The sequence below is a fragment of the Magnolia sinica genome, chromosome 8 (assembly GCF_029962835.1).
Source record: "Magnolia sinica isolate HGM2019 chromosome 8, MsV1, whole genome shotgun sequence".
NCBI classification, from domain to species: Eukaryota; Viridiplantae; Streptophyta; class Magnoliopsida; order Magnoliales; family Magnoliaceae; genus Magnolia; species Magnolia sinica.
In genome coordinates this window covers 30,276,393-30,299,655 of record NC_080580.1, presented here as the reverse complement: position 1 = coordinate 30,299,655, position 23,263 = coordinate 30,276,393, and the positions used below count along the sequence as shown (strand labels likewise).

The window sequence follows — 23,263 nt, the reverse complement described above, 5'->3', positions numbered from 1 at the left end:
CTTTTTTTTTTATTATAGCGAAAGCCAAAATTACTAAGAAAGTAATTTTGTAAGTGGAGTAGGTGTGGCTGTTTTTAAGCATCGAACCACTATAACTCCTTGTGTCATATGATGAATATTTTATTATTATTTTTTATGATTGGATATATTTTATTTCAGTTTTATGGTGAATGTTGTAAGTCTTTAATTTACTCTTGCTAATTTGAAGTTTTGATTTTAAAGACATTCGTGAAATAAAGTTGTCTTACTTAAAATTTTATATCAAGGTTGTCCTACGAATTATTTGAAATCAAAGTTTCAATGCTCAAGCAATTGAGATCTTTATATTATTTACATATTAAGCATTTGTTTCGATTATTTAACATTATCATATTCACCCCCTCTAGGACATCGCTAGCTCTCCATTTCATATTTGAATTAAATAAATAAATTCTTCTTAAATCTAATATTATAGTTATTAAGCTAATATTATTCTAAGTTTTTTCTTCATGATATTGAAAGTTTAATTTGATTTATACAAGTGGCAAGTTTAAAATGTTTGAGTATCATGCGTCACACTCCGAGAGCATCATATAAGTTGCCATGTGGTGAAGGAAGTCTAATAAGTTGCCATGTGGTGATGGAAGTCTAAGGGTTGGTTTGTTCCCTCAGTTATCATAGTAATTGCAAGGAAATGTAAAGTAATTATAAATTATTTTACCAGTCTCTGGACGATATATGCATTTAATGGAACATTATGACTTTTTTTTTTTTTGGTGAGTATTGGCCTATAAATTGAAAATATGTTACTTTTAAACTATTTTTCTAAAACCATATACTGTTTTTATATATGGACTTTTTATCTCCTGGATAACTTTTAACTAACAGAGATGTTTTGTTAGGCGAATAACTGAAAATTTGTCCTCTTTACAAATGAATAAATGCACTTTTATCATATGCTATGCTCAATGCCCAATTTATCGTCTTTGTATGTATTTTTAAACGGGTTTTTGGTCCTTTGCCTCTACGTGTTTTTGGTAACCTACATGTCATTGTTGACAGTGATATTTACATGCCATCCGTGCTGTTCATGACATCATTTCTACTGGGATGTACTGATAACAAAAAATATTAGCCTGATTCAAAGCTTGTGTGGCCTCACAAATATTTCAATTGTGGTCATTCAAACCTCACGTTTTTGGCTCACTTAAGCATTGGATCCGGCTTATTTTTGCCTCTTGGACTGGTCTCACAAAAAGGATGGACATGGTGGATTTCTGACAAATATCAGTGGGCCCCACTTAGTTCCCACGTAGGAACTTCCTGCAGTCGCAGGAAATCCGCGTCCAGGTCCTCCCATTCATTCGCCCGGAGAAATTGACCACTGTAAACGCTACCTTTTACCCCGCGCTCTCAAACATTATTTTTCTAGAGTAAACCATTCTATACGGACACTATCTGCATATGAAAATACCCTTGCATTTAGCACCCATGGCTACGGATTGGAAGCGTTTTGAAAAGACGCCGGCTAAAAGGTGGCATTTACGGTCGTCAATTTCTCATTCGCCCGCTCATAGAAGGATGTGACGCAAGTATTACATGGTCCCATAGTCCATGGTCGATTCAGCGGGGAGGACATGATTATGGGGCCCACTATGTTATTTTTTTAAAATCTGAGCCATCCACCGTCTTATATGAATTTATTATTTCGGCTCCAAAATGATCCATATCTAAAGCTCAGGGGTGCTACATGGCAGATCACGTATTAAACTCAAGCCTTTCCAACCATCATGGGCCACAAAATTTTAGATCTGAGACAAAAATCGGTGGTTACATTCAGCCCACTGGGGTTGACATTATGAACAATAAAGAATGCTATTTCAGCCGGTTTAAATGGCTTAAAAACATCAAAATTGGACCATTGATGGTTTCAATGGTAATAATAGTTTCAATGGTAGTGATAGGTGGTGAAATCCCACTGAGGAGTGAGTGTGTGGCGGTCCGTGTGCGTGTGTAAAAAAAAAAAAGAAAGAAAGAAAATGTAATAGCTCCAATGGTAGTAAACAACAAACCAACTTTTTTTTCCATAGTGGAATCCTTCTCTGCATTGGATCAACCTAGATTTTGGGCCCACACCTTACAATGATATGATAAAATTAGTGGATGGTTCATATTTGCAATAAGTATTAGGAAAGTGGGGTCTACCAAAATTAAGGTTGCATAAAAAAGACCCGGTGCCACAGTGTCCTAGTCCATACTTTAAGAAAATGGGCCCGTTGTGTTCTTTAAGAAAAAATTGTGCCATCTACTATTTCCTCTTATGATTCAGGGCTTGAGCGAAAAAAAAAATGACCAAGATTTGAAGCTCAGGTGGGCCACACGGCAGATAAGAGTGCACATTGAACCCAGAGCCTTCAAATCATCATGGGGCCACAAAAAAGTCAGATCGTCAACAAATACCAGTAGTTACATTTAGCTCAATAGAAATGACATTTTAAATGGTTGGAAATATTATTTTAATGGTTTAGATGGCCTAAAAATATCAAAAATAGATCATTGATAGTTTCAACGGTACTAAGCCACATACCCACATTTTCATGCCGTGGGACCCACCTTTACATTGAATCTTCTTGGGTTTTGGGTCCACGCCTTAAAATGAGATTGTGAAAATGGTGGATGGTCCGGATTTATGACAAAGATTACCCCTACCAAAATTAATGGTTGCATAAAAACATCACCCTCTCCCTACTTGCGTCTGATATGGGTGTGAGATGATCTTGCCTCATTTAGTTCTTTGCAAAAGATCGGAGCTGTCCACCATTTTCCTTATATGGTTTTAGAGCTTGAGCCAAAAAGCGATTCAGATCCGAAGGTCAGGTGGGCCACACGGCAGATAACAGTGTATAAGGAACCTAGGCCTTTCAAGCCTTTACAGTGCCACAATATTTTTAGATCAAGGATAAAATTCAGCGGTTACGCTCAACCCATTATGAAGGGTTTTCTAAACCATTGGGAATGCCATTTCAACATTTGAATGGCCTAAAAGCATTAAAAATAGCTATTGATAGTTTCAGCAAAGTAAGCAATGACCCACTTTTTTTTTTCTGTGTGTGTGTGGTGGGATTAACATGTAAAATGGATTTTCTTGAAAATTTGGCCCACACTCTAAAATGAGATGGTGAAAATAATGGATGACTCAGATTTAGGACAAGTGTGGCAAACGTTGGCCCACTTCATTTCGTCGGCCATTTTAAATTATGTTAAAGAAAAGTTACGGCTAAAAGAAAGAAGGGTAATTTTGCAAAAACATAAATACTCCCGTAAAAGTGTACAGTAGACGCACCGAAGCGGGTCGGGAGCTAATAGTGTAAACAAAGGGCCGTTTTAAAGATATAAAAAGCTTACCATAATCAACCGTACTGATGACACATTTCCAACGCACGGCCTTAAATTTGATTGAGATGCAAATCTACATGTTTGTCCGGATCGAATACAAATGATTCAAATGATCACATGAACTCCAGATTGATGCATAGGGCCCACTTTAACGTTTATATGAAATCCAATCCATCCATCTTTTAGGCCACCTCATTTTCTCCATTTCTTCTAAATAAAAAAAAGGCTGATCCAAAATTGAGTGTTGTCCCAAACCAACGGAAGAGCAAGGGTGTCCGGTTCACCAATGAAAGGACAGGGCATGTGAGGGGTCACCGTGGCGTATGGGTTTTATCCACGCCGTCCATCCATTTGGCCATATCATTTTATTGTACAAGGAAAAATAAAAAATAAAAAATAAAAGGCAGATCGGGCTACAGAAGTTTTGGGTCAAGCTAATATTCGTCTTTTCCCGTCATCCCGGTCCATGCGACCTTATGAACAGGCTGCCATCACGGTGGGCCCTAAAAAGTTTCAATGGTTGGTGTCATTATTACATCTGCTTCCTGTGGTGTGGTCCACATAAGGTAAGTTCTGCCTAATTATTTTGACTTGTTTTCTAAAATGATATGTAAAAACGGGACGCGGATTGTGTCCTACCCCCGGCCCGGATGGTAATCCGTCCGGGCAGGGCTCTCTGTGGGGCCCACCTCGATGGAAGTATTTTATCCCCGCCGTTCATAGCTTCTATCAGACCGTTTTAAATTATCATTTTAAAATTGACGCACGTTCACAACTCCAGTGGACCACACCAAAGGAAGCTGCAGTGATAATGACACTCACTGTTGAAGCCATTCAAAGGGACACTGTAATGTTTTTTTACCATCCAACCTATTAATAAGTTAATGCACACGTGGATGAAGTGAAAACTAAAATATAAGCTTGATCCGAAACTTCTCCAGCTCCCAAGAACCTTTTAATGGGGGACGTTCAATCCCCATTTTGTGGTCCATTGGAGGTGTTGACCTGCCTCATTTTTGGAATTATGCCATAAAATGATCTTAGAAAAGAGATTAACGGCATGGATAAAACATTTACATCACGGCACCACAGAGCCCTGCCCCACCGAGTCCTGCCTGGACGGATTAGGGGTAGGACGCAATCCACGTCCGTAAAAACGGAGGGATCGTGTGAATAAAACCCATACATCACGGTGGCCCTGTCCGTTCCTAGCTGGGTAGAGCCGGGATACGCGTTCGAAATAAATTGCCTTTAATCTCCCCGGTTCCATTTTCATTCAAAGGCCAGGATCTTCCCTTTATCCCTCCACTTTCAATCTCCACTGCTTCTAGTGGTGGGGACGACTTGAGCATTCAATCTGCCTGCTTTTTGGCGTCATGATCTAAAATGATCTGTAAAACTGAATGAACGGCGTGGATAAAACATATACATCACAGTGGCCCCACAGAGCCCCTAACAGGGTCGTCCTTATGTAGCTAGGTCCTGGTGGGGTTAGTACCCAATCCGCGCCCGTCTCAGAGCCTCTCTGCATAGAGAGAGAGAGTGAGAGAGGGTGAGGGGGAGGGATGAATCCAGAGAGAACTTTTTCTTCCGAGGCGACGGGGGCTACATAAGGGCCTGTTTGGATGCTGATGCAAATTTGATTTGAGGAGTGGGAAAAGATGCTGATGCAGATTTGATTTGAGAGGAAAGGTGTACTGCTATCTAATTTTTAATGATTTCTGTTCCGTTTCATGCCTTGGCCTTGTAAAACTAAGCCTCTTCTTTTTGCAAACATTGCATCTTTACTTGAGATTTTCATGATCTAGATTTCATCTTTACTTGAGACTTTTTATGGATGAGATTGCATATTTACTAGCTAATCGTCAAAATTGTATATTAGCCTGATAATTATCTCAAAGATTGCAACTTTACTTTCTTATAATTCCCGGAAAACGATGGAATCTTTATTATTGCCATTATCTTTTAATAATGCTGGTAGTTGGTTTTTTTTTTTTTTTTCCTAAAACATCAGTTTGAAAATTCAGTCCATATCTCAATTGAAACGTCCTATTGAACACTGATCTACACCTTGCCTCTGGATTTTGGCTCTCGATTCTCTGTCGTAGTGATTGGGCAGGCTCATGACTTGTTGAAAGAAATGTGATTTTTTTGTAATCTAGGTCTATCTTGTGGTGGGTTGCTTTGATCGCCCTTGTCTAAATTTAGGGGTCATTTGGCCGCTTGGAGTTTGGGGCATTTGGAATCGAAATCCAAATCCAGACCAAGATATTGTGTTTGCCCACTTCTTAATTCTTCTCTAAAATCTTACCTTGTGAGGATTTGAAATCCTCTTTAATAGCTGTATTTTTCAAAATGGTTATTTAAGGAGAGCAACACCTGCCTTCTCCACACGTCCAAATTCAGTTTGTCAAGACATGGTTTCTAGATTCCATAGATTGAAAATGTAGGTAACTATAAGTGGCAGAATGAATATCCTAGGGGTTGTTTGGATGCTTCTTGAATCCCACTTATATAAACTCTTTGAGATTCTAGGGTGAACTGCTTCATTCTATCATGTTTGGGTAACTGGTAACGTGTTTATTAGGTAAACAGTTTTCTGTGTTTCGGTACCGGTAAGATGCTCTTTCGAACTAGAATTTGCTGTTATAAATTTGAAAAATTGACTGTTGGGGCATAAAGAGTTTAAACAATTGTGGAACTTCTGGTGCAAACTTTACAACTTGCAAACACTTTACACCATTTTTCTGTCCAAACAAATGTTGTAAGGCGTTTACAAGTTGGTGATTTTAGAAGCATCCAAAGCTCCAAACAACCCCTTTAAGTGATTCCAAATTGTGTATTTGAATTCTTAGGGGCCTGTTTGGATTCACTGAAACATAGATTGAGGAAATTAAAACCAATTTCATGAAAATGGCTTTGTCGTTGTTTGTTTTTGTAAATTTTTTGAAAATGCAATTTTCATTTCCCTCTCATCCCCCCCTTTTTTTTTTTCGTTTCCTTACCCATACCTAAGAAAGTCATTCCAAGAAATTGAAGGAAATGGAGGTAATGATCTCTCTCACTGTAAAGTGCCCCACATGGTAGTAACATTTGCCACCGCCCATCTTCTAAGCTCCCCACATGGTAGTCACATATGCTCTCGCCCATCATCTAAGTGCCCCGCATGGCCAACAATCTATCTTCAGGTGCTCCACGTGTGTCAATGTGTCATATGTGCAACATGTGCCACCATCCATCTTAAAGCACTACACACGCACTAACGTGTTGCATGTGCAATGTGTGCCACCATCCACCCTTTAGTGCCCCATATGTCAATGTGCCACACTCCAATGTGCTATGTGCAACATGTGCCACCCTCATCTTCAAACGCTGCCAATGTGCCAATTTCCACATGTGCTATTTAACCACATGGCCATCATCCATCATTAAGCACTTTACATATGCAATATGTTCCTATGTGCAACATGTGCCATCGACCATCTTTAGGTGCCCCACATGTGCCAATGTGCTACATGTGTCAAAATCCATTTTAAAGTACCATATATTGCCAATGTGGCACATGTGCGACATGTACAACCACCCATCTTCAAGTGCCCCATTTGCCAATGTGCCACATGATCCAATAGTGCTGCTCATGCAACATGTGCCACCCTCAGCTTCAAGCATCCCATATGTGCCAACGTACCGCGTTCTATTATGTCACATGTGCCCCCGTCCATGTTTAAGCATTCCACATTCACTACACATGCCCACATGCGAAATATGCAACATGTGCCACTATCCAGGTTCAAGCAATCCACATGTCCCAACGTTCCATTTGTACGAATGTGACACATGCTGCGAACTATCTTCAGTGCATACATGTGTTACTTTATGTCTTCGAGTAAAATTATATGTGTGATTGTGACATGTGATGTGATCCATCTTCAATGCATACATGTGTCACTTTTTGTCATTGAGTTATTTTTTTAAATGAAAAATCCCATCCTTTTCCAAACAATAGATTTGAAAAATGGAGGATTTTTATTTTTTATTTTTTCAAGAAAATCTTGTTGAAAATAGATAAAGGTAAGCGGCTTTTTCCTTTCTCACCGTTTTATAGAAACAATATTTCTGGAGAAACACCATTTCCTCATTTCCTTTTTCCACAAATCCAAACAGCCCTAACTAAAAATACAAATCCAAGCTGCCAAATGACCCCTTATTTTCCTTTTCCTTTAAGAATTTGATTTTTAACTCTCTTTTTTTTTCTCTTCAAGAATTTGATTTTTACTTATTTTCGGGTTTTCCTAATAAATTTCAATTGTCTAGATGGACTACATCTAAATGAACTTGAGTTAGGAGCTGCTGCTTCCAAAAGAAATCACTCTGTGCATTGCCAACATTTAGAGAAAAAAAAAATAGTGGTGATTTTAAACCATGAAGGCAGTTTTGGTCCCATTCCAATCCTGTAACTGGTTCCAATGGCCATTAAAACTCATCCAACCCAAGTGAAACCAAGTTGTAGCAGATGATATTTTGAACCATTTAAATAGTTGCTGTTCAACAATTGGCCAATTCATCACTTTTATTAAAAAGTATGCAAAGCCTTTGGGTATAACATAAGTATGTAAAGCCTAAATTCCATTCATCAGGACCACTAACAATTAGTTTAATTAACATATCAAACTTTGCTTGTAATTATAAACTTACAACATAGAAATTACCAATGGTTTACATTCAAGTACACCTCAAGTGTTATTTGATAAGATAAATTTATATAAAAAAGGAGGGCCAGCCATGCAGTGGGTCCTTTGCTTGCAGACTATAGTTTCACTTCAATGGTCAAACGGCTGGTCACCTCTTACCCAATAAAGTGAAACGTCATGGCATGACTTTACTCACAAATCAAGCCATTTGCTAGGTTGAGTCAATAGCTTACTTTAAAAAAGAATTTAAATCAATGCTAGGATGGTGGTGGGATGTGGGGCCATGATGTCCGAGCACTTGCCAAGGAAAAGGAAATGGAGATGTGGACCCGGTCTCCCATCACTGTACAAATAGACAATAATGTAATCATACATGGTCATGTATTTTCTAACTGTATTTAACAACAAGTCATATTCAGAGTTGAGTTGTAGCCGTATGCAAATTGGAGGTATTAGGATGTTATTTGGAGAGAGATTCTAGCGATTGATAAATAGGACAAGAACAACAATGACAATTCATTTTTCGAGATTGGAAGTGAGTGGGCAAGTGTGCTTGGGATGTTTTAATGAATGTGATATGGGCCTACACAGGGGGGTGTGAACCTAACTCAGCCCAGTCTCTTCTCTTTTCTTCTTCTTCTTCTTCTTCTTTTCTCTCTCTCTCTCTCTCTCTCTCTCCATCCTTCTTTCCATTATTTTACATTGTATCAGAGCTTTGTTGTTTTCGATCCTTCTTCTTCTTTAAATCTTCTTATTTCTTCTTTTCTTTTATCTGTTGGTGTCTCTTATGTTACTTGTGCTGAAAATTTCTTAAGAAACCTAGGGGTTTCTTTTGTGTGTCAGGCCTTTTATAATGGTCTGTGTGTGCGTGAAGGAATGAAGACATCGGGTTCTTGAATGATATCACTTCATATGTGATCATTGCAAACATGTGGGATGTTTGCCCGTGTTAGTTGATGTGTTTGTAACTATATGTCTTTGTGGCTAGTTGGAAGTAGTGGACGTATTGGCTGATTCTTCTGTATGAGGTCAACCTGATTTTACGCTTGTGAGGTACTCTTCTTTTATTTGTTATGTGGATAAAAAGTTACTTGAAATATGGATTTATAAACCCATATAATTTTTAGAGGTCTAGATAACCTCTATTTAGTTAAATGGGACAAATTATTTACAGTGATTAAAGTCAATCTAAGTTTTTCTCATGGCCAAGTGAACATTGAGATATCTAACCACAAAGAAACTTGATGAAGAATTCAGTACTTATGACCAATGGACTAGGAAAATACCCAAATTATGACCCGATTATGGATTAGTTTGCAACCCTCCATAAATGCAAATATCATGTTTCTGCATGCATGTAAAGAAGTGTGGGATGCTCTATGAAAGATTTATTCATCTGATAAAAATATCTCTTGTACTTGTCACTTATATGAATAAATATTCGAGCTCTAAGAAGGAGATAAATTGTTGGTTGAATATTATTCCAGACTTAAGGGAATGTGAGAAGAGTTGAATGTGTATTAACGCCTGGCTGCCAATTTGGAGAAATTACTTAAATTCGTAGACAAATTTGTGTAGGTAATTGGGAAGGTAAAAATTAATTAAATAAAATGAAAAGTATAAAATGGATCCCAAGTGCATATATATATATATATATATATATATATATATATATATATATATATATATATATATATATATATATATATATATATATATATATATATATATATAGAGGCATGCTCACCTACGCACGTGCGCACCTTTGCACACGTGTCATGGGTGTTGAATCCGAACGGTCCATAAGATGCGGAATCCCATGAAACATGAGGGGGTGAATTTTCACCCTGATCTAACATTCTGGTGGGCCATAGTAAAGAGAAATTCAAATCAAGGGAAGAAACTGTTTGCATTTTTATGGCCCACCAAAGTTTTGGTTCAAAGTAAAAATTGGTACCAGAGGGTTTCATGAGGTTCTGCTTCATGTGGACTGTTCAGATTTTCGAGAATCATCAGATATGATGAGTTCTCAAAAAAGTTTGTAGGTAGTTCGCATGTGAGCGTCTCTCTCTCCTCTGCTATATATATATATATATATATCCAAGCTTGGCATAGATAATATCTATATTCCAGCTTGAGGGAGTCTTAATGAATGCGATATAGGCCTACACAAGCTCCTTAGATAGGTTATTTTTGTCTAGGACATAGATGGAATTTTATTTTTTTCTTTTGTTATTAATGGCATTTTATAATTATGAAACGTTCATAATATAAAAGAAGGAGAGGGGGTGTGTGAACCCTATCAACCCATTCTCTTCTCTCTACATTCTCCTCTCCTCCCTTTTTCCTTATCTATTCCATCTCTCTTTCCACTATTTTCCTTTTATACATTCTCCTCTCCTCTCATTCGCATCGATACCAAGGTATTCGGTAATGGTAATAGTTAATGGCTGGCCATGTGACCATTCCAATACAAGATGTAAGGTCTGTAATGGCCTTTATGATCCCCATAATGGCTATCATGACACTGTAAAGTTTAATTTTTTTTAAAGGAAAAATGTAAAAGCATACTAATTTTTTTTTTATATTAAAAAAGTGGGGATTATAAATATGTTTTCTTTTCTGGTTTTAAACATGTATTTGATGGTGTTGTAGGTCATTCTTTAGTAAGTTGTCTTAGGTTGCCCAATACTACTAACCTGAGATTGACTCTAAAACAGTAAAACTCATGTATTTAGTCTTCTAAATATCTAAATAACAATATATAATTTAAGATTATAGGCCTACTTATGAATAATGATGAGTTGATGGCATAATTATAGGTTGTTATGCAATCACTATATTTATTAGTGTTTTAGATAGCGAATAACGTGTAGCATAACATTCACCCCTTTGAAGCGTGAGGCGTAAGCTACAGAGCATTGTAGTGTAAGCAACATGCTACTTCTAGATTTTTGATAAAGGTTGCGCTTGATTGCACCAATTTCATGATACTTATGCATCAAATTAGGCTGATTAATAATGAAAATTAACAAAATTTCATGATATTTGGTGCAATTAAACACAACCTAAAGTAATAGGAAAGGGCAATGATTAAGTATAAAGGTAAAAGAGCAACAAAAGTGATTTAATATTATTATCGATAGTATTTTACTAAAAGCATTGAAAAGATTAACAAATTTTTATTGAAAATAGAAAAACATAACAAATCATTGAAAACATTAAATGATTTTAATGTAGCAGTGAAAAATAACTTGTAATGTGAGCTACGTAGCGTATAACATAGTCTATGTAGTGTGTAACGTATGTAGATTATCATGTAGCATAGGCTACACACAACTTAAGCTATTTTCATGAGCTACATAGTGTCAAGGCTAAGCTACGCTAGGTAGCGTAAGCTACACGCTACATAGCGTAGGTGTTTAAAACACTGATATTTAGGCTTCAAATACAAGCCAATCATGATTTAGCGGATTACGGGCTGTTACATATTAAAAAAAAAAAAAAAAAAAAAAAAAAAGAAAAAAAAAAGAGAAGAAGAAGAAGAAGAAGAAAAGAAAGTTGTAGTTTACCCCTTCTAGTATTTCCCAACATGGTGCACTCCGCTTCGATTCATTGAATCCCGCTCAATTTTGCGTTTTGATCCTCAAAATAGTCATCGAGTTTAAACTTAATTTCTAAGCTTCCTTCAATGTTGAAATAAATAAAAAAGTGGAAAAACAAGAGAAATTTTTTAAAATGGGGCCTTTATGGTCTTATCCATTCGTAATGGCATATTGGCCCTATAACAATGCCGACTCAAATTATTATTTTTTTCATAATGGACTGATTCACCCCCGTATCGTGTAACATGGGTGACTATTTCCTTTTTGTAAGAGCCTTTACCGCCATAACGTAACCATTAACGATTTTTTAATACCATGTTCATGTCAAATAGCAAACATTGTAGAAATAATTATCCAGTTAGTATGAATAAAATATCTGATATTCCTTTACATCAGTTAATTTTGATGTGTGGGCCTATCCCCAATTATATTTGGTTTGGCTTTTTAAGTATTTTGTGTCCTTCATTGATGATTGCACTAGAACAACATGGATCTTTCTAAAGATGACATCTTCTCCATCTTTTAGATTTTTCATGAAGTGCTTTCGACCCAATTCGATGCAGAAATTAAAGTTTTGCATTCAGACAATGGTGAGGAGTATCTCTAGTGAGTTCTCATTTGTTAAACAATGGTATTGAATCTCAAACCACTTATTCATATACTTTTCAATAGAGTGGTGTTGTGGAAGGAAATAGGCCCTATTTTGAAAATTTTTATTTTCAAAATTTCTCTTATTTATCCACTTATTTATTCATTTCAATCTTGAAGAAAGCTTACAAATTAAGTTAAACTAGATGTAAGATTATTTTGAGGATCAAAATAAAATTGGATGAGATTTGATGAATCAAAGCGGAATAGACTATTTTGGAAAATATCATAAGAGGTAAATTATCATTTTTTCATCTTCACTCTGTTGTACTTATATCTAACCGGTCCTAATCTACTAAATCATGCTTGACTTGTGTTCGAAGCCTAGATATAGTAATTATATAATGGTCTATAATTATGTTATTAACTCATCATTACTCGTATATAGACTTATAATCTTAATTATATGTTTTACTATTATAGAGTCGATCTCAGGTTAATAGTATCAAGCAACCTGAGACAACATTCTTACTAAAGAATGGCCTGTTTCACCATCCAATATATGTTTAAAACTAGAAAAGAATATATATTTGGGATCCTCACATTTTTCTAAAATTTTCCTTTATATTTGTTTACATTTTTTCCTTCTAAAATATTTTTGGACGTTATAGGGTCTAATGAATATTACAGGGGTCGTAAAGGCTATTAACAACCCATATTGTGACAAGTCACATGGCCGGCTGTTACGTTGGTTGTTACCGTTACTGAATATCTTACTAGGAAGAGATTCCCCCAATTTTTTTTTTGAAAAAGGTTTAGGATTTATAGCTTTTCTTTATTTTTATTTTTCAGATTTTTGCTACAATTATTTTGTTATTATTGATCATCATCATCTTCATCATCTAATTCTTCTACCAAATACTTGGTGTTGACTAGATTAATGTTATTCTGCCATTCCACTCTATGAGGACCATATCCTTGGTTAAGCCGTGTTGATTATATCGACAATACAATGCACTCATACTAAAGTGGCTTATCCATTATCTGGCGATGTTTTTGAGATCTCTAGCTACTGGCATTTATCGGTGGATTTTTTTTGAAAGATGACAACTTTATTTGAAGCGGTGAAAGCCAAACAAATACAAAGGAAATGCTAGGAAAAGAAACAAAAAGAAAACAGAAAAGATGTTACATAGACATCACCCCATCCCGCTCAACAACATTTGCGCTTTAAATAAAACACCCTTGGCAGATCTACTCAAGTTTCGGAAACACCCATTGTTTCTTCCGCCCACAAAGCCCAAAGACCAGCCAAAAGGAAAAGTCTCCATCTCCTCTTAGAAGCTGCTACCAACCCGTCATCATGCCATTGGACAAAAAGATCAGCAATCAATTCCGGCGTCACCAAGAAGCTCCAAAGTGATCTAGCACACTGATGCATAGCTCCCTCGCAAAATGGCAGTGAATAAATAAATGACCTATTGATTCTTCATTTATCTAGCATAGATAACAAACATTCACAATCGTAAATCCCCTTTTCCATAAATTGTCAATTGTGAGAATCTTATTCCACCCCGTAAGCCAAGCAAAAACTGCCACCTTCTATGGGGCCCTGTAGAACCAAATAGGGAATGTATGCTCCTTGGCCCTGCCTAAAGGACCACCTGAAATGCAAAGATAGAGAGACTTGACCGAAAACTTGCTGGACTTGGAATGAAGCTAGCATTTGGAATCGATGCCACCTGCAAGCGATATACCCGAGAGCTGCTGAAATAAAGCCATAACTTCGCCAAACTCATCATCATGGAGATCTCTTCCACATGGGGGAGCCCAAACACCATCGGAAGCATTGTAGCAACCACTAACTGATATCATTGTTTTAAATAGCCGTAGTGTGTGGCGTAGCGTTCAACCCTCTATAGTGTGTAGCGTAAATACGTAGCGTGTAGTGTAAGCTACACGATACTTTTATTTTTTTAATTTAAAATAGAAAAAATATGATAAATAGTACGGAAAATTATAAAAAGACCTAAAAAAAATATCAAGTATAAGAATGTTCAAGCAAGTTATTAATTATCATTTATCAAAAGCTAATCCACATATATAAATCAAATCAAATAATTATCACATCAACAACTTTCTAAGCAAACCACTTGGGCCACACCATAGAAAACAATGCACATCCACCCATATGTACACCTCAATGGGCCCCACGTGTGCCACACCATAGAAAACAATGCATATCCACACCCACACATAACCTACAGTGGGCCCCACGTGGCCTACACCATGGAAAACAATGCCTACCACCACCTTAAAAAAGAAAAGAAACTGAAAAAATTGCATACCAACCTTATCCTACAAATATTGCATGATAGCTGGTATTTTGAAAAGAAAAAAAAAACCCAAAATAACTAATAAATATTCATTCTAAATGAAAATGAACTCGTTAAGGCGCAAGAACATCTCTTGCAGGTTGAAGAAGAGATTTAATCAATCAAAAATCTGAAATTTGTAACTTCGTAGCCATATGGATACATAAAGGGGGAAATCTGATTTCTCCTTCGTTTCAGCTCCAATGTTCTCCAAAATACAGAAAATAGACTATCTTGTAGGCTCTAATGATCGGCCGAAGAATCCCCATCAATGCCCTTTCGGATCGATAGATTCGAAGAAGCGAATGAGCAGTGGAATCGGAGGCTAGGGTTTGAACGAGGGATTTTTGAAAACCTTCTTTCGAACTTTTTTCTTTTTAAGTTATCTTTATGTTGTGAGTTCGACACATGTTTTAAGAAAGAAATCACAACTGTTTTAAATTTTTAAAAAATGAAGCAATTTTGGTTTCAATTTTACATTATAAGATTTTCTTATAATATGAGTTTTACACCATTTTACATACATAAAACTTAAAAAAAAAAAAAAAAAAAAAAAAACTGTGCAATGTAGCATACGCTACCTACGCTACACGCTACGACCCCTGTAATGTATGCTACAGGGGATTTGCGCTATTTGGGTACGCTACGTAGCGCTACGGCAACTCTATGCTACGTAGCGTACTCTACCACTACGCTACGGGCGCTATTTAATACACTGACTGATATATCTAGATCTGAAGCCACTTGAGCTAGCTGTGGATAAAGATTCTGCAGGGGATTGTCACCTAACCATTTACCTTTCCATAACCTAACCTTAGATCCGTCACCCACACTAAAACCCACCCCCTTTAGGGCCACTTCCTCGAGGCTTAATATGGATCTCCATACACTCGGCCCTCTATATAATGGAATGGGCTACCACCCCAAACCCACTACTCCATATTTACACACCAATACCTCCTTCCATAAATCCTCACCCTCCATTTACCCGGAAGAAGCTTGTTCATAATCCCCAGTGACAAATGTCTACCCTTCCGAACTGACAATTTCCTTTCAAATCTGTCAGTTACTGGGTTCCGTAGTGACTTGCTGATTTTTTCAATACATAATGGAAGATCGATATAAGTGGAAGGAAAGAGGCCCAACTTACACCCAAACGCCCAGGCAAAATCTTTTATGTCCACCCTTGGCAAACCTATCTATACCCAACAATTCAGATTTGTGAAGATTAACTGGAAGGCCTGATACAGCTTCAAAACAGAAGATGACTTTCTGAAGGTTATCAACTTGGGAGACCTCTAGTTCGCAAAATAGTATAGTGTCATCCGCAAACTGGAGGTGAGAAACCTGAAAATTCCTCTATCCACCTTTAAACCACGAAATAAACCCTCTCTTACCCCTTTAGCCAACATTCCGCTAGGTGCTTCAGCCACTACAACAAAAAGGAAAGAGGATAGGAGGGTCTCCTTGCCTCAAACCGCTTGAAGATTTAAAGAAAACCTGGGGGGAACTGTTTATGAGAACTGAGAACTTTGCCGATCCCACACATTCCATTATCCACTTTCTGCATTTTACTCCGCAGCCCATTCAACCCAACAAGTAATCTAGAAAAGACCAGTCAACATGATCATATGCCTTCTCCAAATCTAGCTTGCAAACTACCCCACTAAGACCCTCATTGTGCCGAGAATTAATAATTTCATTAGCTATCAAAGAACTTTCCAGGATTTACCTCCCTTCCACAAAAGTCCCTTGCTCTTTAGAGATCGATTGACCCAAAATATCTCTAAATCTCATTGCCAAGATTTTTGCAATGATCTTATATGGCGAACCAAGAAGACTTACCAGCTCGTAATCTTTGATGCATTCTGCTCCTTCCTTCTTAGAAGTAAGTGCTATAAACGTCGCACCCATCTCCGAAAATAACTTACCATTCAGGCATTCACCCTGAACTCACAGCAAAAAGCCACCAAATCAGATCTTAAAGTCTTCCAAAAGATTTGAAAAAATGCCAAAGTGAAACCGTCTAGGCCTGGTGCTTTGTCCTTTCCCAGAGCTTTGATAGCGGACTTGATTTCTTCTTCCGAAATTTCATTATCCAAAGAATCTGCCTTTGAGCTGGATATGGATGCAAATTTGAGCTGATCTAGGGTCGGTCTATGCAAACCCAGATCTGACAGCAGGTTTTGTACTATGATACAATTGCTTCACAGACCTGAGACTTTCCTTCTAACCTGGGGCCCCATTTTCTACTTACAGATTTGATCCTATTACAGCGAGCTCTAGTGCTGGGAAAACCGTGGAAAAACTTCGTGTTGCTGTCCCCTTAAGTCACACGTGAAAGCTGCTTCCACTTTATTTCTTTTCTTAGGAGTTTATTGTAGTCACTACGAATAACCTCTCTCTACGTTCCCTTTTATTGTCTGATAACATTCCTCCTTTCAAGTCCAATGCCTGAATCTCCTCCAATAGATTGCCCATCTGTGACTCCCTTTGACGAAAAGATTCGTCTTTCCATCGTAGCATTTTACCTTTAAGAAGGCATATCTCGGTGGATATTATCCATAATATCCTCAATACTATTCAAAGTTTGTTACTCCATGTTTCGTATTTATAGGGTGCAATACTGATGATATCGGCTGATATTATCAGTTGTATCATAATAAATAAATAAATATTGGCTGCATCTTCAATACATAGAATTTGGTATGAGAATGGGGATTTGATTTTCCTTCAAAAATTCAAGGTATCAATACAAGTAACATACCCTACTTTTAACATGCTATCATATTTGTTTTTATGACTTCTACTAGAATTATTCACCTATTGTTTTGATTTGTGGTTTTATGAACAATGTTTGTTCATCTTTCATGCAACATTTCTTTAGTAGGGAGAAGATATTTCTATCTGGAATAGTGAATACAGAGGTAAGTTAATTCTACATGCATGTAAATCACAGCTCTAATATACGTGCTGCACATAGCAATGCAGCAAACCTGTGCAGTAACCAGAGCTGCCCATCAGGTGGACCTGTCATATACGTGTTCCCTGGCCTAAGAATCAGGTTGCTTGCACTCATGTGACACCTTAGCATGTGTGGCCACATTTAGGGGCTGGGATCTATATATGTAGAATTAGCAAATCTACTGAATAGATTTAGCATAGCGCAATCTATCCTGCAAAGCATGGAATGCAACCGTATGTTTGATATTCTACTATCATTTTCTTATGCTTGCTTGTTATTGGTATTTGGTCTGACAACGTCAATACTTGCTGAGTAGTTGTTGCAAGTAGAACCTATGTCAGAAAGGGAAGCAGCAATGGATTATATGGATATGAAAAAACCACGTATTCTCTTGGCTGCTAGTGGAAGTGTAGCTGCTATAAAATTTGGAAGCCTTTGCCATAGCTTTTCCGAATGGGCAGAAGTCAAAGCAGTAGCCACCAGGTCTTCCTTGCACTTCATTGATAAAGCATCACTTCCAAAGGATGTAATTCTTTACACGGATGAAGATGAATGGTCCAGTTGGAAGAAAATTGGTGACAATGTGCTTCACATTGAGCTTAGAAAATGGGCTGATAACATGGTAATTGCCCCGTTGTCAGCAAATACACTTGGCAAGGTAAGATCTTCTTGTAGTTGCTTAAATGTCTCTTTTGTGTATCGTTATCTTTGCTGATATGTTTTTATCAACAAATGTCATGCTAGACTCGACAAAGATCGCTGCAGAGATATGAAATGTGAAGTTGTTAACTTGTCCATACTACTTTGCAGGCTTGAAGGATTGAATGTTTACAATGTTCATAAGCATTTATCCTTTGTTATTATTATTATTACCATTGTCACTATAGATTTATCATATTACTATCGCTATCATTATAATCATTAATTATCATTATCCTTATCACTATCGCCATTTTCATCGTCATCATCATCTAAGCCTTATCCCAATTAATTGGGTTCGGCTACATGAATTATGTTCTCCATTCCACTTTATCAAGGGCCATATCCTCAATTAAATCATAGGTCATCAAATCTTTTCTTACTATCTCCATCCATGTCCTTTTGCCTTCCCCATGCCCTTTATAGCCTTCAATTTGAACCAGCTTCTCCAAACAAATGCAGTTTTAGGTCTTCGATATGTGTGGCCAAACCCATCTAAGTCTACTTCATATTATTGCCTATTGGGTCTACTCATGGGTTCCCTTGAATATGTTCATTTATAATTCTATCCTTCTCGTGTTGCCACTTATCCATTCCAACATTCTCATTTCAGCGCCATTCATTCTATGACTGTTTTGTTCTGTGACTGCCCAATAATCTCTTCCAAGGTTGGTCTTGTTACTGTCATATAATCTCTCCCTTCTGTTTGGTTTTTATGCACTAATCACAGAACTTCAGAGGCACATCTCCACTTCATCTACCCAACTCTAATTTCTATGAGCAACATCTTTCTCAATCTCTTAGTTCTCATGAATTATCGACCCATGATGTTTGGGTGGCCATTTTGGGTACTTCTTGACCTTCAATTTTAACCAACTCTTCCTTTTTACTCTATTACTACTAAATTGCATTTGTATATTCTGTTTTTTTTTTTCCTAGCTAATTTTAAAGGCCTTAGATTCTCAAGCATCTCTAGTTTTAGTTGTGTACTTGTGTTTACCCCCACCCTTGTCTTATCAATTAAAATCATGTCATCTGCAAACAACATACACCGAGGGACCTCTTCTAGTTACCTTGCCCTAACCAATGCAAATTGTTTGGACTCAACTCTGCCTTAGTGTTGGCTACTGTGAGGGGAAAAAATGTCTCTCCACTAGTGGCCCCAACATTAATTACTACTCCATTGTGCATGTCCTTAACCATGTCAATATATTCCCTTGAGATTCCTTCCCCAACACCCACCCGATTATCTGTCCAGGTACATTATTTTATGCTCTCTAAGTCCATAAAGGCCTCAGGAGAACTTTCTTCTCTCCCTGAACTTCTTTGTCAATTGTCTAAGTAAGAAAATAACCTTGACAGTTAGCATCCCTGTCATAAATACGAACTGATTTTCTGATATATTTGTCTCATGCCTTAATATTTGCTCAATCACATTCTCCCAAAAATTCATGGTATGACTCCATCCAATAGTAGTGGAGCTTTGTTTACTTTTCCTCCACCTGTCTACCATTTTCTTTGTTCTTAAAACTTCGTTGAACAAATTAGTCAACCAAACTAAACCAATCTTCCCTGTGCACTTCCAAACCTCTACTGGTATACCATATGGTCCCAAGGCCTTGCCTGTCTTCATTTTTTGCAAAGCTTCTTTTACCTCGGATATTCCAATCCTATGGAAGTATCTATGATCTCTAGCTTCATTGGAGTTTATGAATACTAATATCCTGAAGTTCTCAGAGTGGTTGTCATTTTAGGAAGTTTTGGAAATAATTTCTCCACCTTTCATTGATCTTGTTGTCCTTGATCAATACCCTATTGTCATTGTTCTAAATGCATCTAACATGATTGAGGTCCCTGCATTTTCCTTCTCTCATTTTTGCAAGTCTGAAATTTTCTTTCCAACCTTCTCCTATTCCTAATCTATTGTATAGTTCATCATATGCCTTAAGTTAGCCTTAGTTGCTATTTAACATTTCTTGCGGCCGTTTTATGTTCTTCTAAAATTTCCTTGTTTTTAGTCCCATGCCAAGCCTTGTAATATGATCGTTTTTCACAAATAACCTATTAAATTTGACCATTCCATCGCTAAGTTTACTCATAAGTGTAATTTCCTTTTAAAAAAAAAAAAATCAGTTTCTTCCTAAATAACATCACACACACACACACACACACACACACACACACACACACACACACACACACAGAGCCAGTGTTGCATGTTCAAACTCTTTTTGGGTGTACCCGTGCAGTCTTTGCATATTGATCGTTGTCTTCATAAGTAGAAAGAATTCTATATGGCTTGTAAATGTACTTTTGAAGGTTATTAAATGCTCATCATTATTTTTAAAGTATGTGTTTGCTATTGTAAGATAATATGCCATAGTAAAATCAACGATACCATCCCCCATCGCATTTCTATTCCCAAAATTATATACTCCATGCTCCTTTTCATATCGACTTTTTTTTTTTCCCACATCACCAAGAAAGCCCCCTCTAAATATCCTCTCTCCATTTTGAAAACTTGTTGTATTAATCCATCCATGTCCAGCTAGAATTGCCTCTTCTCTAATCTTGCCTATGGAGCATATGCACCAACGACATGGATTATTGCCTCTCCCAACACAAGCTTTTTTAATAGGTCTATTGTCTACTCTCTTAAATCTGTCTACTAATATCTCTATCATATTTATGCTGTTGGCCTTTCTTACGTACCAAAGTCCATATGCATCAATTTCCTTAGCTTTTGCTCCTTACGACTTGATTTCTTGCAAGCTCTTCATCGTTTCATCATACACACCAACTCTATACTCTTACCTTTCAAAGTTCCTATATTCCACGTGGCAAGATGGATCCTATTATTTAATGTTGTTGGTGTGATGATGATGACAACAATTTTTATTTTTTATTTTTTTTAAAAAAAACACTTTTTCTCCATTGGATGCTCCTGTTTCTGTTTGTTCTTAGATCCTAGAATTGACAACGTTGTGCTTTTACCACAACTAACCTTCGGCAACTCATCCATCATCACTTTCCATGCATGCCAATCCAGGCCCTCCAGCTTATGAGCCGAAGTTGGGGTTGAGTAGGGCCGGGGAGTCAAAATAACTGGACAAATCATGATAATACAATCTAGTTGGTGTTAATCAAATGGATGATTAAAAATGTATATGGTCAATGTTTAATGGGTGAAGTCGGTTAGGATCAACGGATTGGTGTGATATCTGGGATTTGCTCCATCCACAATTGGGCCCAAGGTGTGGATGGCTTGGGTTGGCATCCATGTGTGCCATGTGTGCATTATTAGAGTTGCTACAATCAAGTGAGCTATGGTGACATGCATTCTAGCCTAGCCCAGTCCTTTTCTTGGAGGTCTAGGATCATAGTCATGGTTTTTCAATCTTCTTCTTCTTCTTCTTCTTCTTCTTCTTTTTCAGATTGCTGGCGGTTTGTGTGACAACCTACTAACATGCATCGTGCGAGCATGGGACTTCAACAAGCCAATCTACGTTGCTCCTGCCATGAACACCTTTATGTGGGAGAATCCCTTCACCGAACGCCATCTCAAAGCTATCAGTGAACTTGGTTTCACACTGATCCCTCCCATCACAAAGAGGTTAGCTTGTGGGGATTATGGGAACGGTGCCATGGCCGAACCTTCCGTGATCAATAATACCGTGAGGCTCAAGTTTTGAGTCTTGACCACTAAATGATGATAGTTAACTAGCAGATTTAGCACTGACCTCATAGACCCCCAATAATTAGTGTTATAAAATAGCATTTTGAGGAGTCACTTGCAACATCAATTGTGTTTGATATATATGTATACTATGCAATATTTCAGGATTAGTCACTCTAATTCAATTAAGAGGCATATTGTTTCACAGTGCGCAAGCTTTATTATAGTTCAGTCCTTATTGAGGTAGCTGGTGTAGGACCCACATAAGCATGGGCGAGAGGAATCCCACAGCCTACATGATTAAGAAGTCCAGGCCCTCGGATCCATCTAGGGCATTGTTCTAAGACTTGGTGACTCAACTCGAAACTTTTAACACAGCTCAACAAGATTTCAAGTCGAGTCACCATGGAACCCGATTGGGGGAGTGACTCGGTCTCGACTCGACATGACTTGTCAACTTGATGACTTGCTCAACTCGACGCGACTTGCAATGACTTAAACTGAGTCTCTTGCTTGGAAATCTTTTTTTTTTTAAAAAAAAAAAAATTAGTATAAAAGAATAAGAGGGAGTGTTCAAATGGAAGACCTATTTTAAAAGCACCACCTTTCTAACCAGCAAGCCGTGCGCCACTGTTGGTTATTTCTTCATATTTTAAAATAATTTATCCTTATATAACTACAATATAACGACAGAGTGTGTGTGTGTGTGTGTGTGTGTGTGTGTGTGTGTGTGTGTGTGTGTGAGAAATGCTCACACACAACTAGTTGGACCGTGAGTTTTGGCCCAACTAGCTGGGCATTTAATGAGAAATTTTTTCTCTAATGGTAATTAATGTTGAGAGAGGGGCGTTTGCTTCACTGTAGCCTTCTAAGAGGTCTTTTGAAAATGATCTCTGACTTGGGTGGGCCCTACTGTGATGTTAATGTAAAATCCACCTTGACCATCACGTGTGTCACTCCATGTTAGATTTAAGAACAGAAAATCAACTCCATCCATGGTTCAAGTGGACCACACAATTGGAAATAGTGTTAAAAAAAAGCTCACCTTTTAAAATAATTCCTTTCATTAGGCACACTTAAATCAAGTATGGGCCTGATTTCTGCGTAGCTTTGGCATTTAATGGTTGGAATGGATTTCACTTACTCTTGATCATGGGTCCCGTAAAAATCAAAGGTAGATGTCTCTCCCTCTGCTGTTCTATTGGTGTGTCCTACCTAAATCAAAAGTTAGCCTGATATTTTGTTTTTATATGTAGAATAAAATCACACATCTGGTGGCTGTAGTGGAT

At 37.4% G+C, this 23,263-nt stretch overlaps 1 protein-coding gene across 2 annotated transcripts; it reads left to right on the top strand.

The window, feature by feature from the left end:
* The first annotated feature begins 4,910 nt into the window (after positions 1 to 4,910).
* Positions 4,911 to 22,176, top strand: LOC131253183 (phosphopantothenoylcysteine decarboxylase-like). Of its 2 annotated transcripts, XM_058254064.1 has the most exons (4): positions 4,912 to 5,011; positions 5,048 to 5,067; positions 17,916 to 18,257; positions 21,733 to 22,176. In XM_058254064.1, exons 3-4 carry the CDS (start codon positions 17,934 to 17,936, stop codon positions 21,988 to 21,990), a joined length of 582 nt encoding a protein of 193 aa, XP_058110047.1. In that variant the 5' UTR covers positions 4,912 to 5,011; positions 5,048 to 5,067; positions 17,916 to 17,933; the 3' UTR covers positions 21,991 to 22,176. The 2 variants fall into 2 exon arrangements, with proteins under 2 accessions (XP_058110046.1, XP_058110047.1); XM_058254063.1 differs by having other exon boundaries at positions 4,911 to 5,067.
* The last annotated feature ends 1,087 nt before the right edge of the window (positions 22,177 to 23,263 follow it).

Excerpts from the sequence above, each read along its gene's own strand:
- LOC131253183 (XM_058254063.1), top strand. The coding sequence starts at position 17,934 with ATGTCAGAAAGGGAAGCAGCAATGGATTATATGGATATGAAAAAACCA. Across the intron at positions 18,258-21,732 it reads CAGCAAATACACTTGGCAAG|ATTGCTGGCGGTTTGTGTGA; the intron begins GTAAGATCTTCT and ends CTTCTTTTTCAG.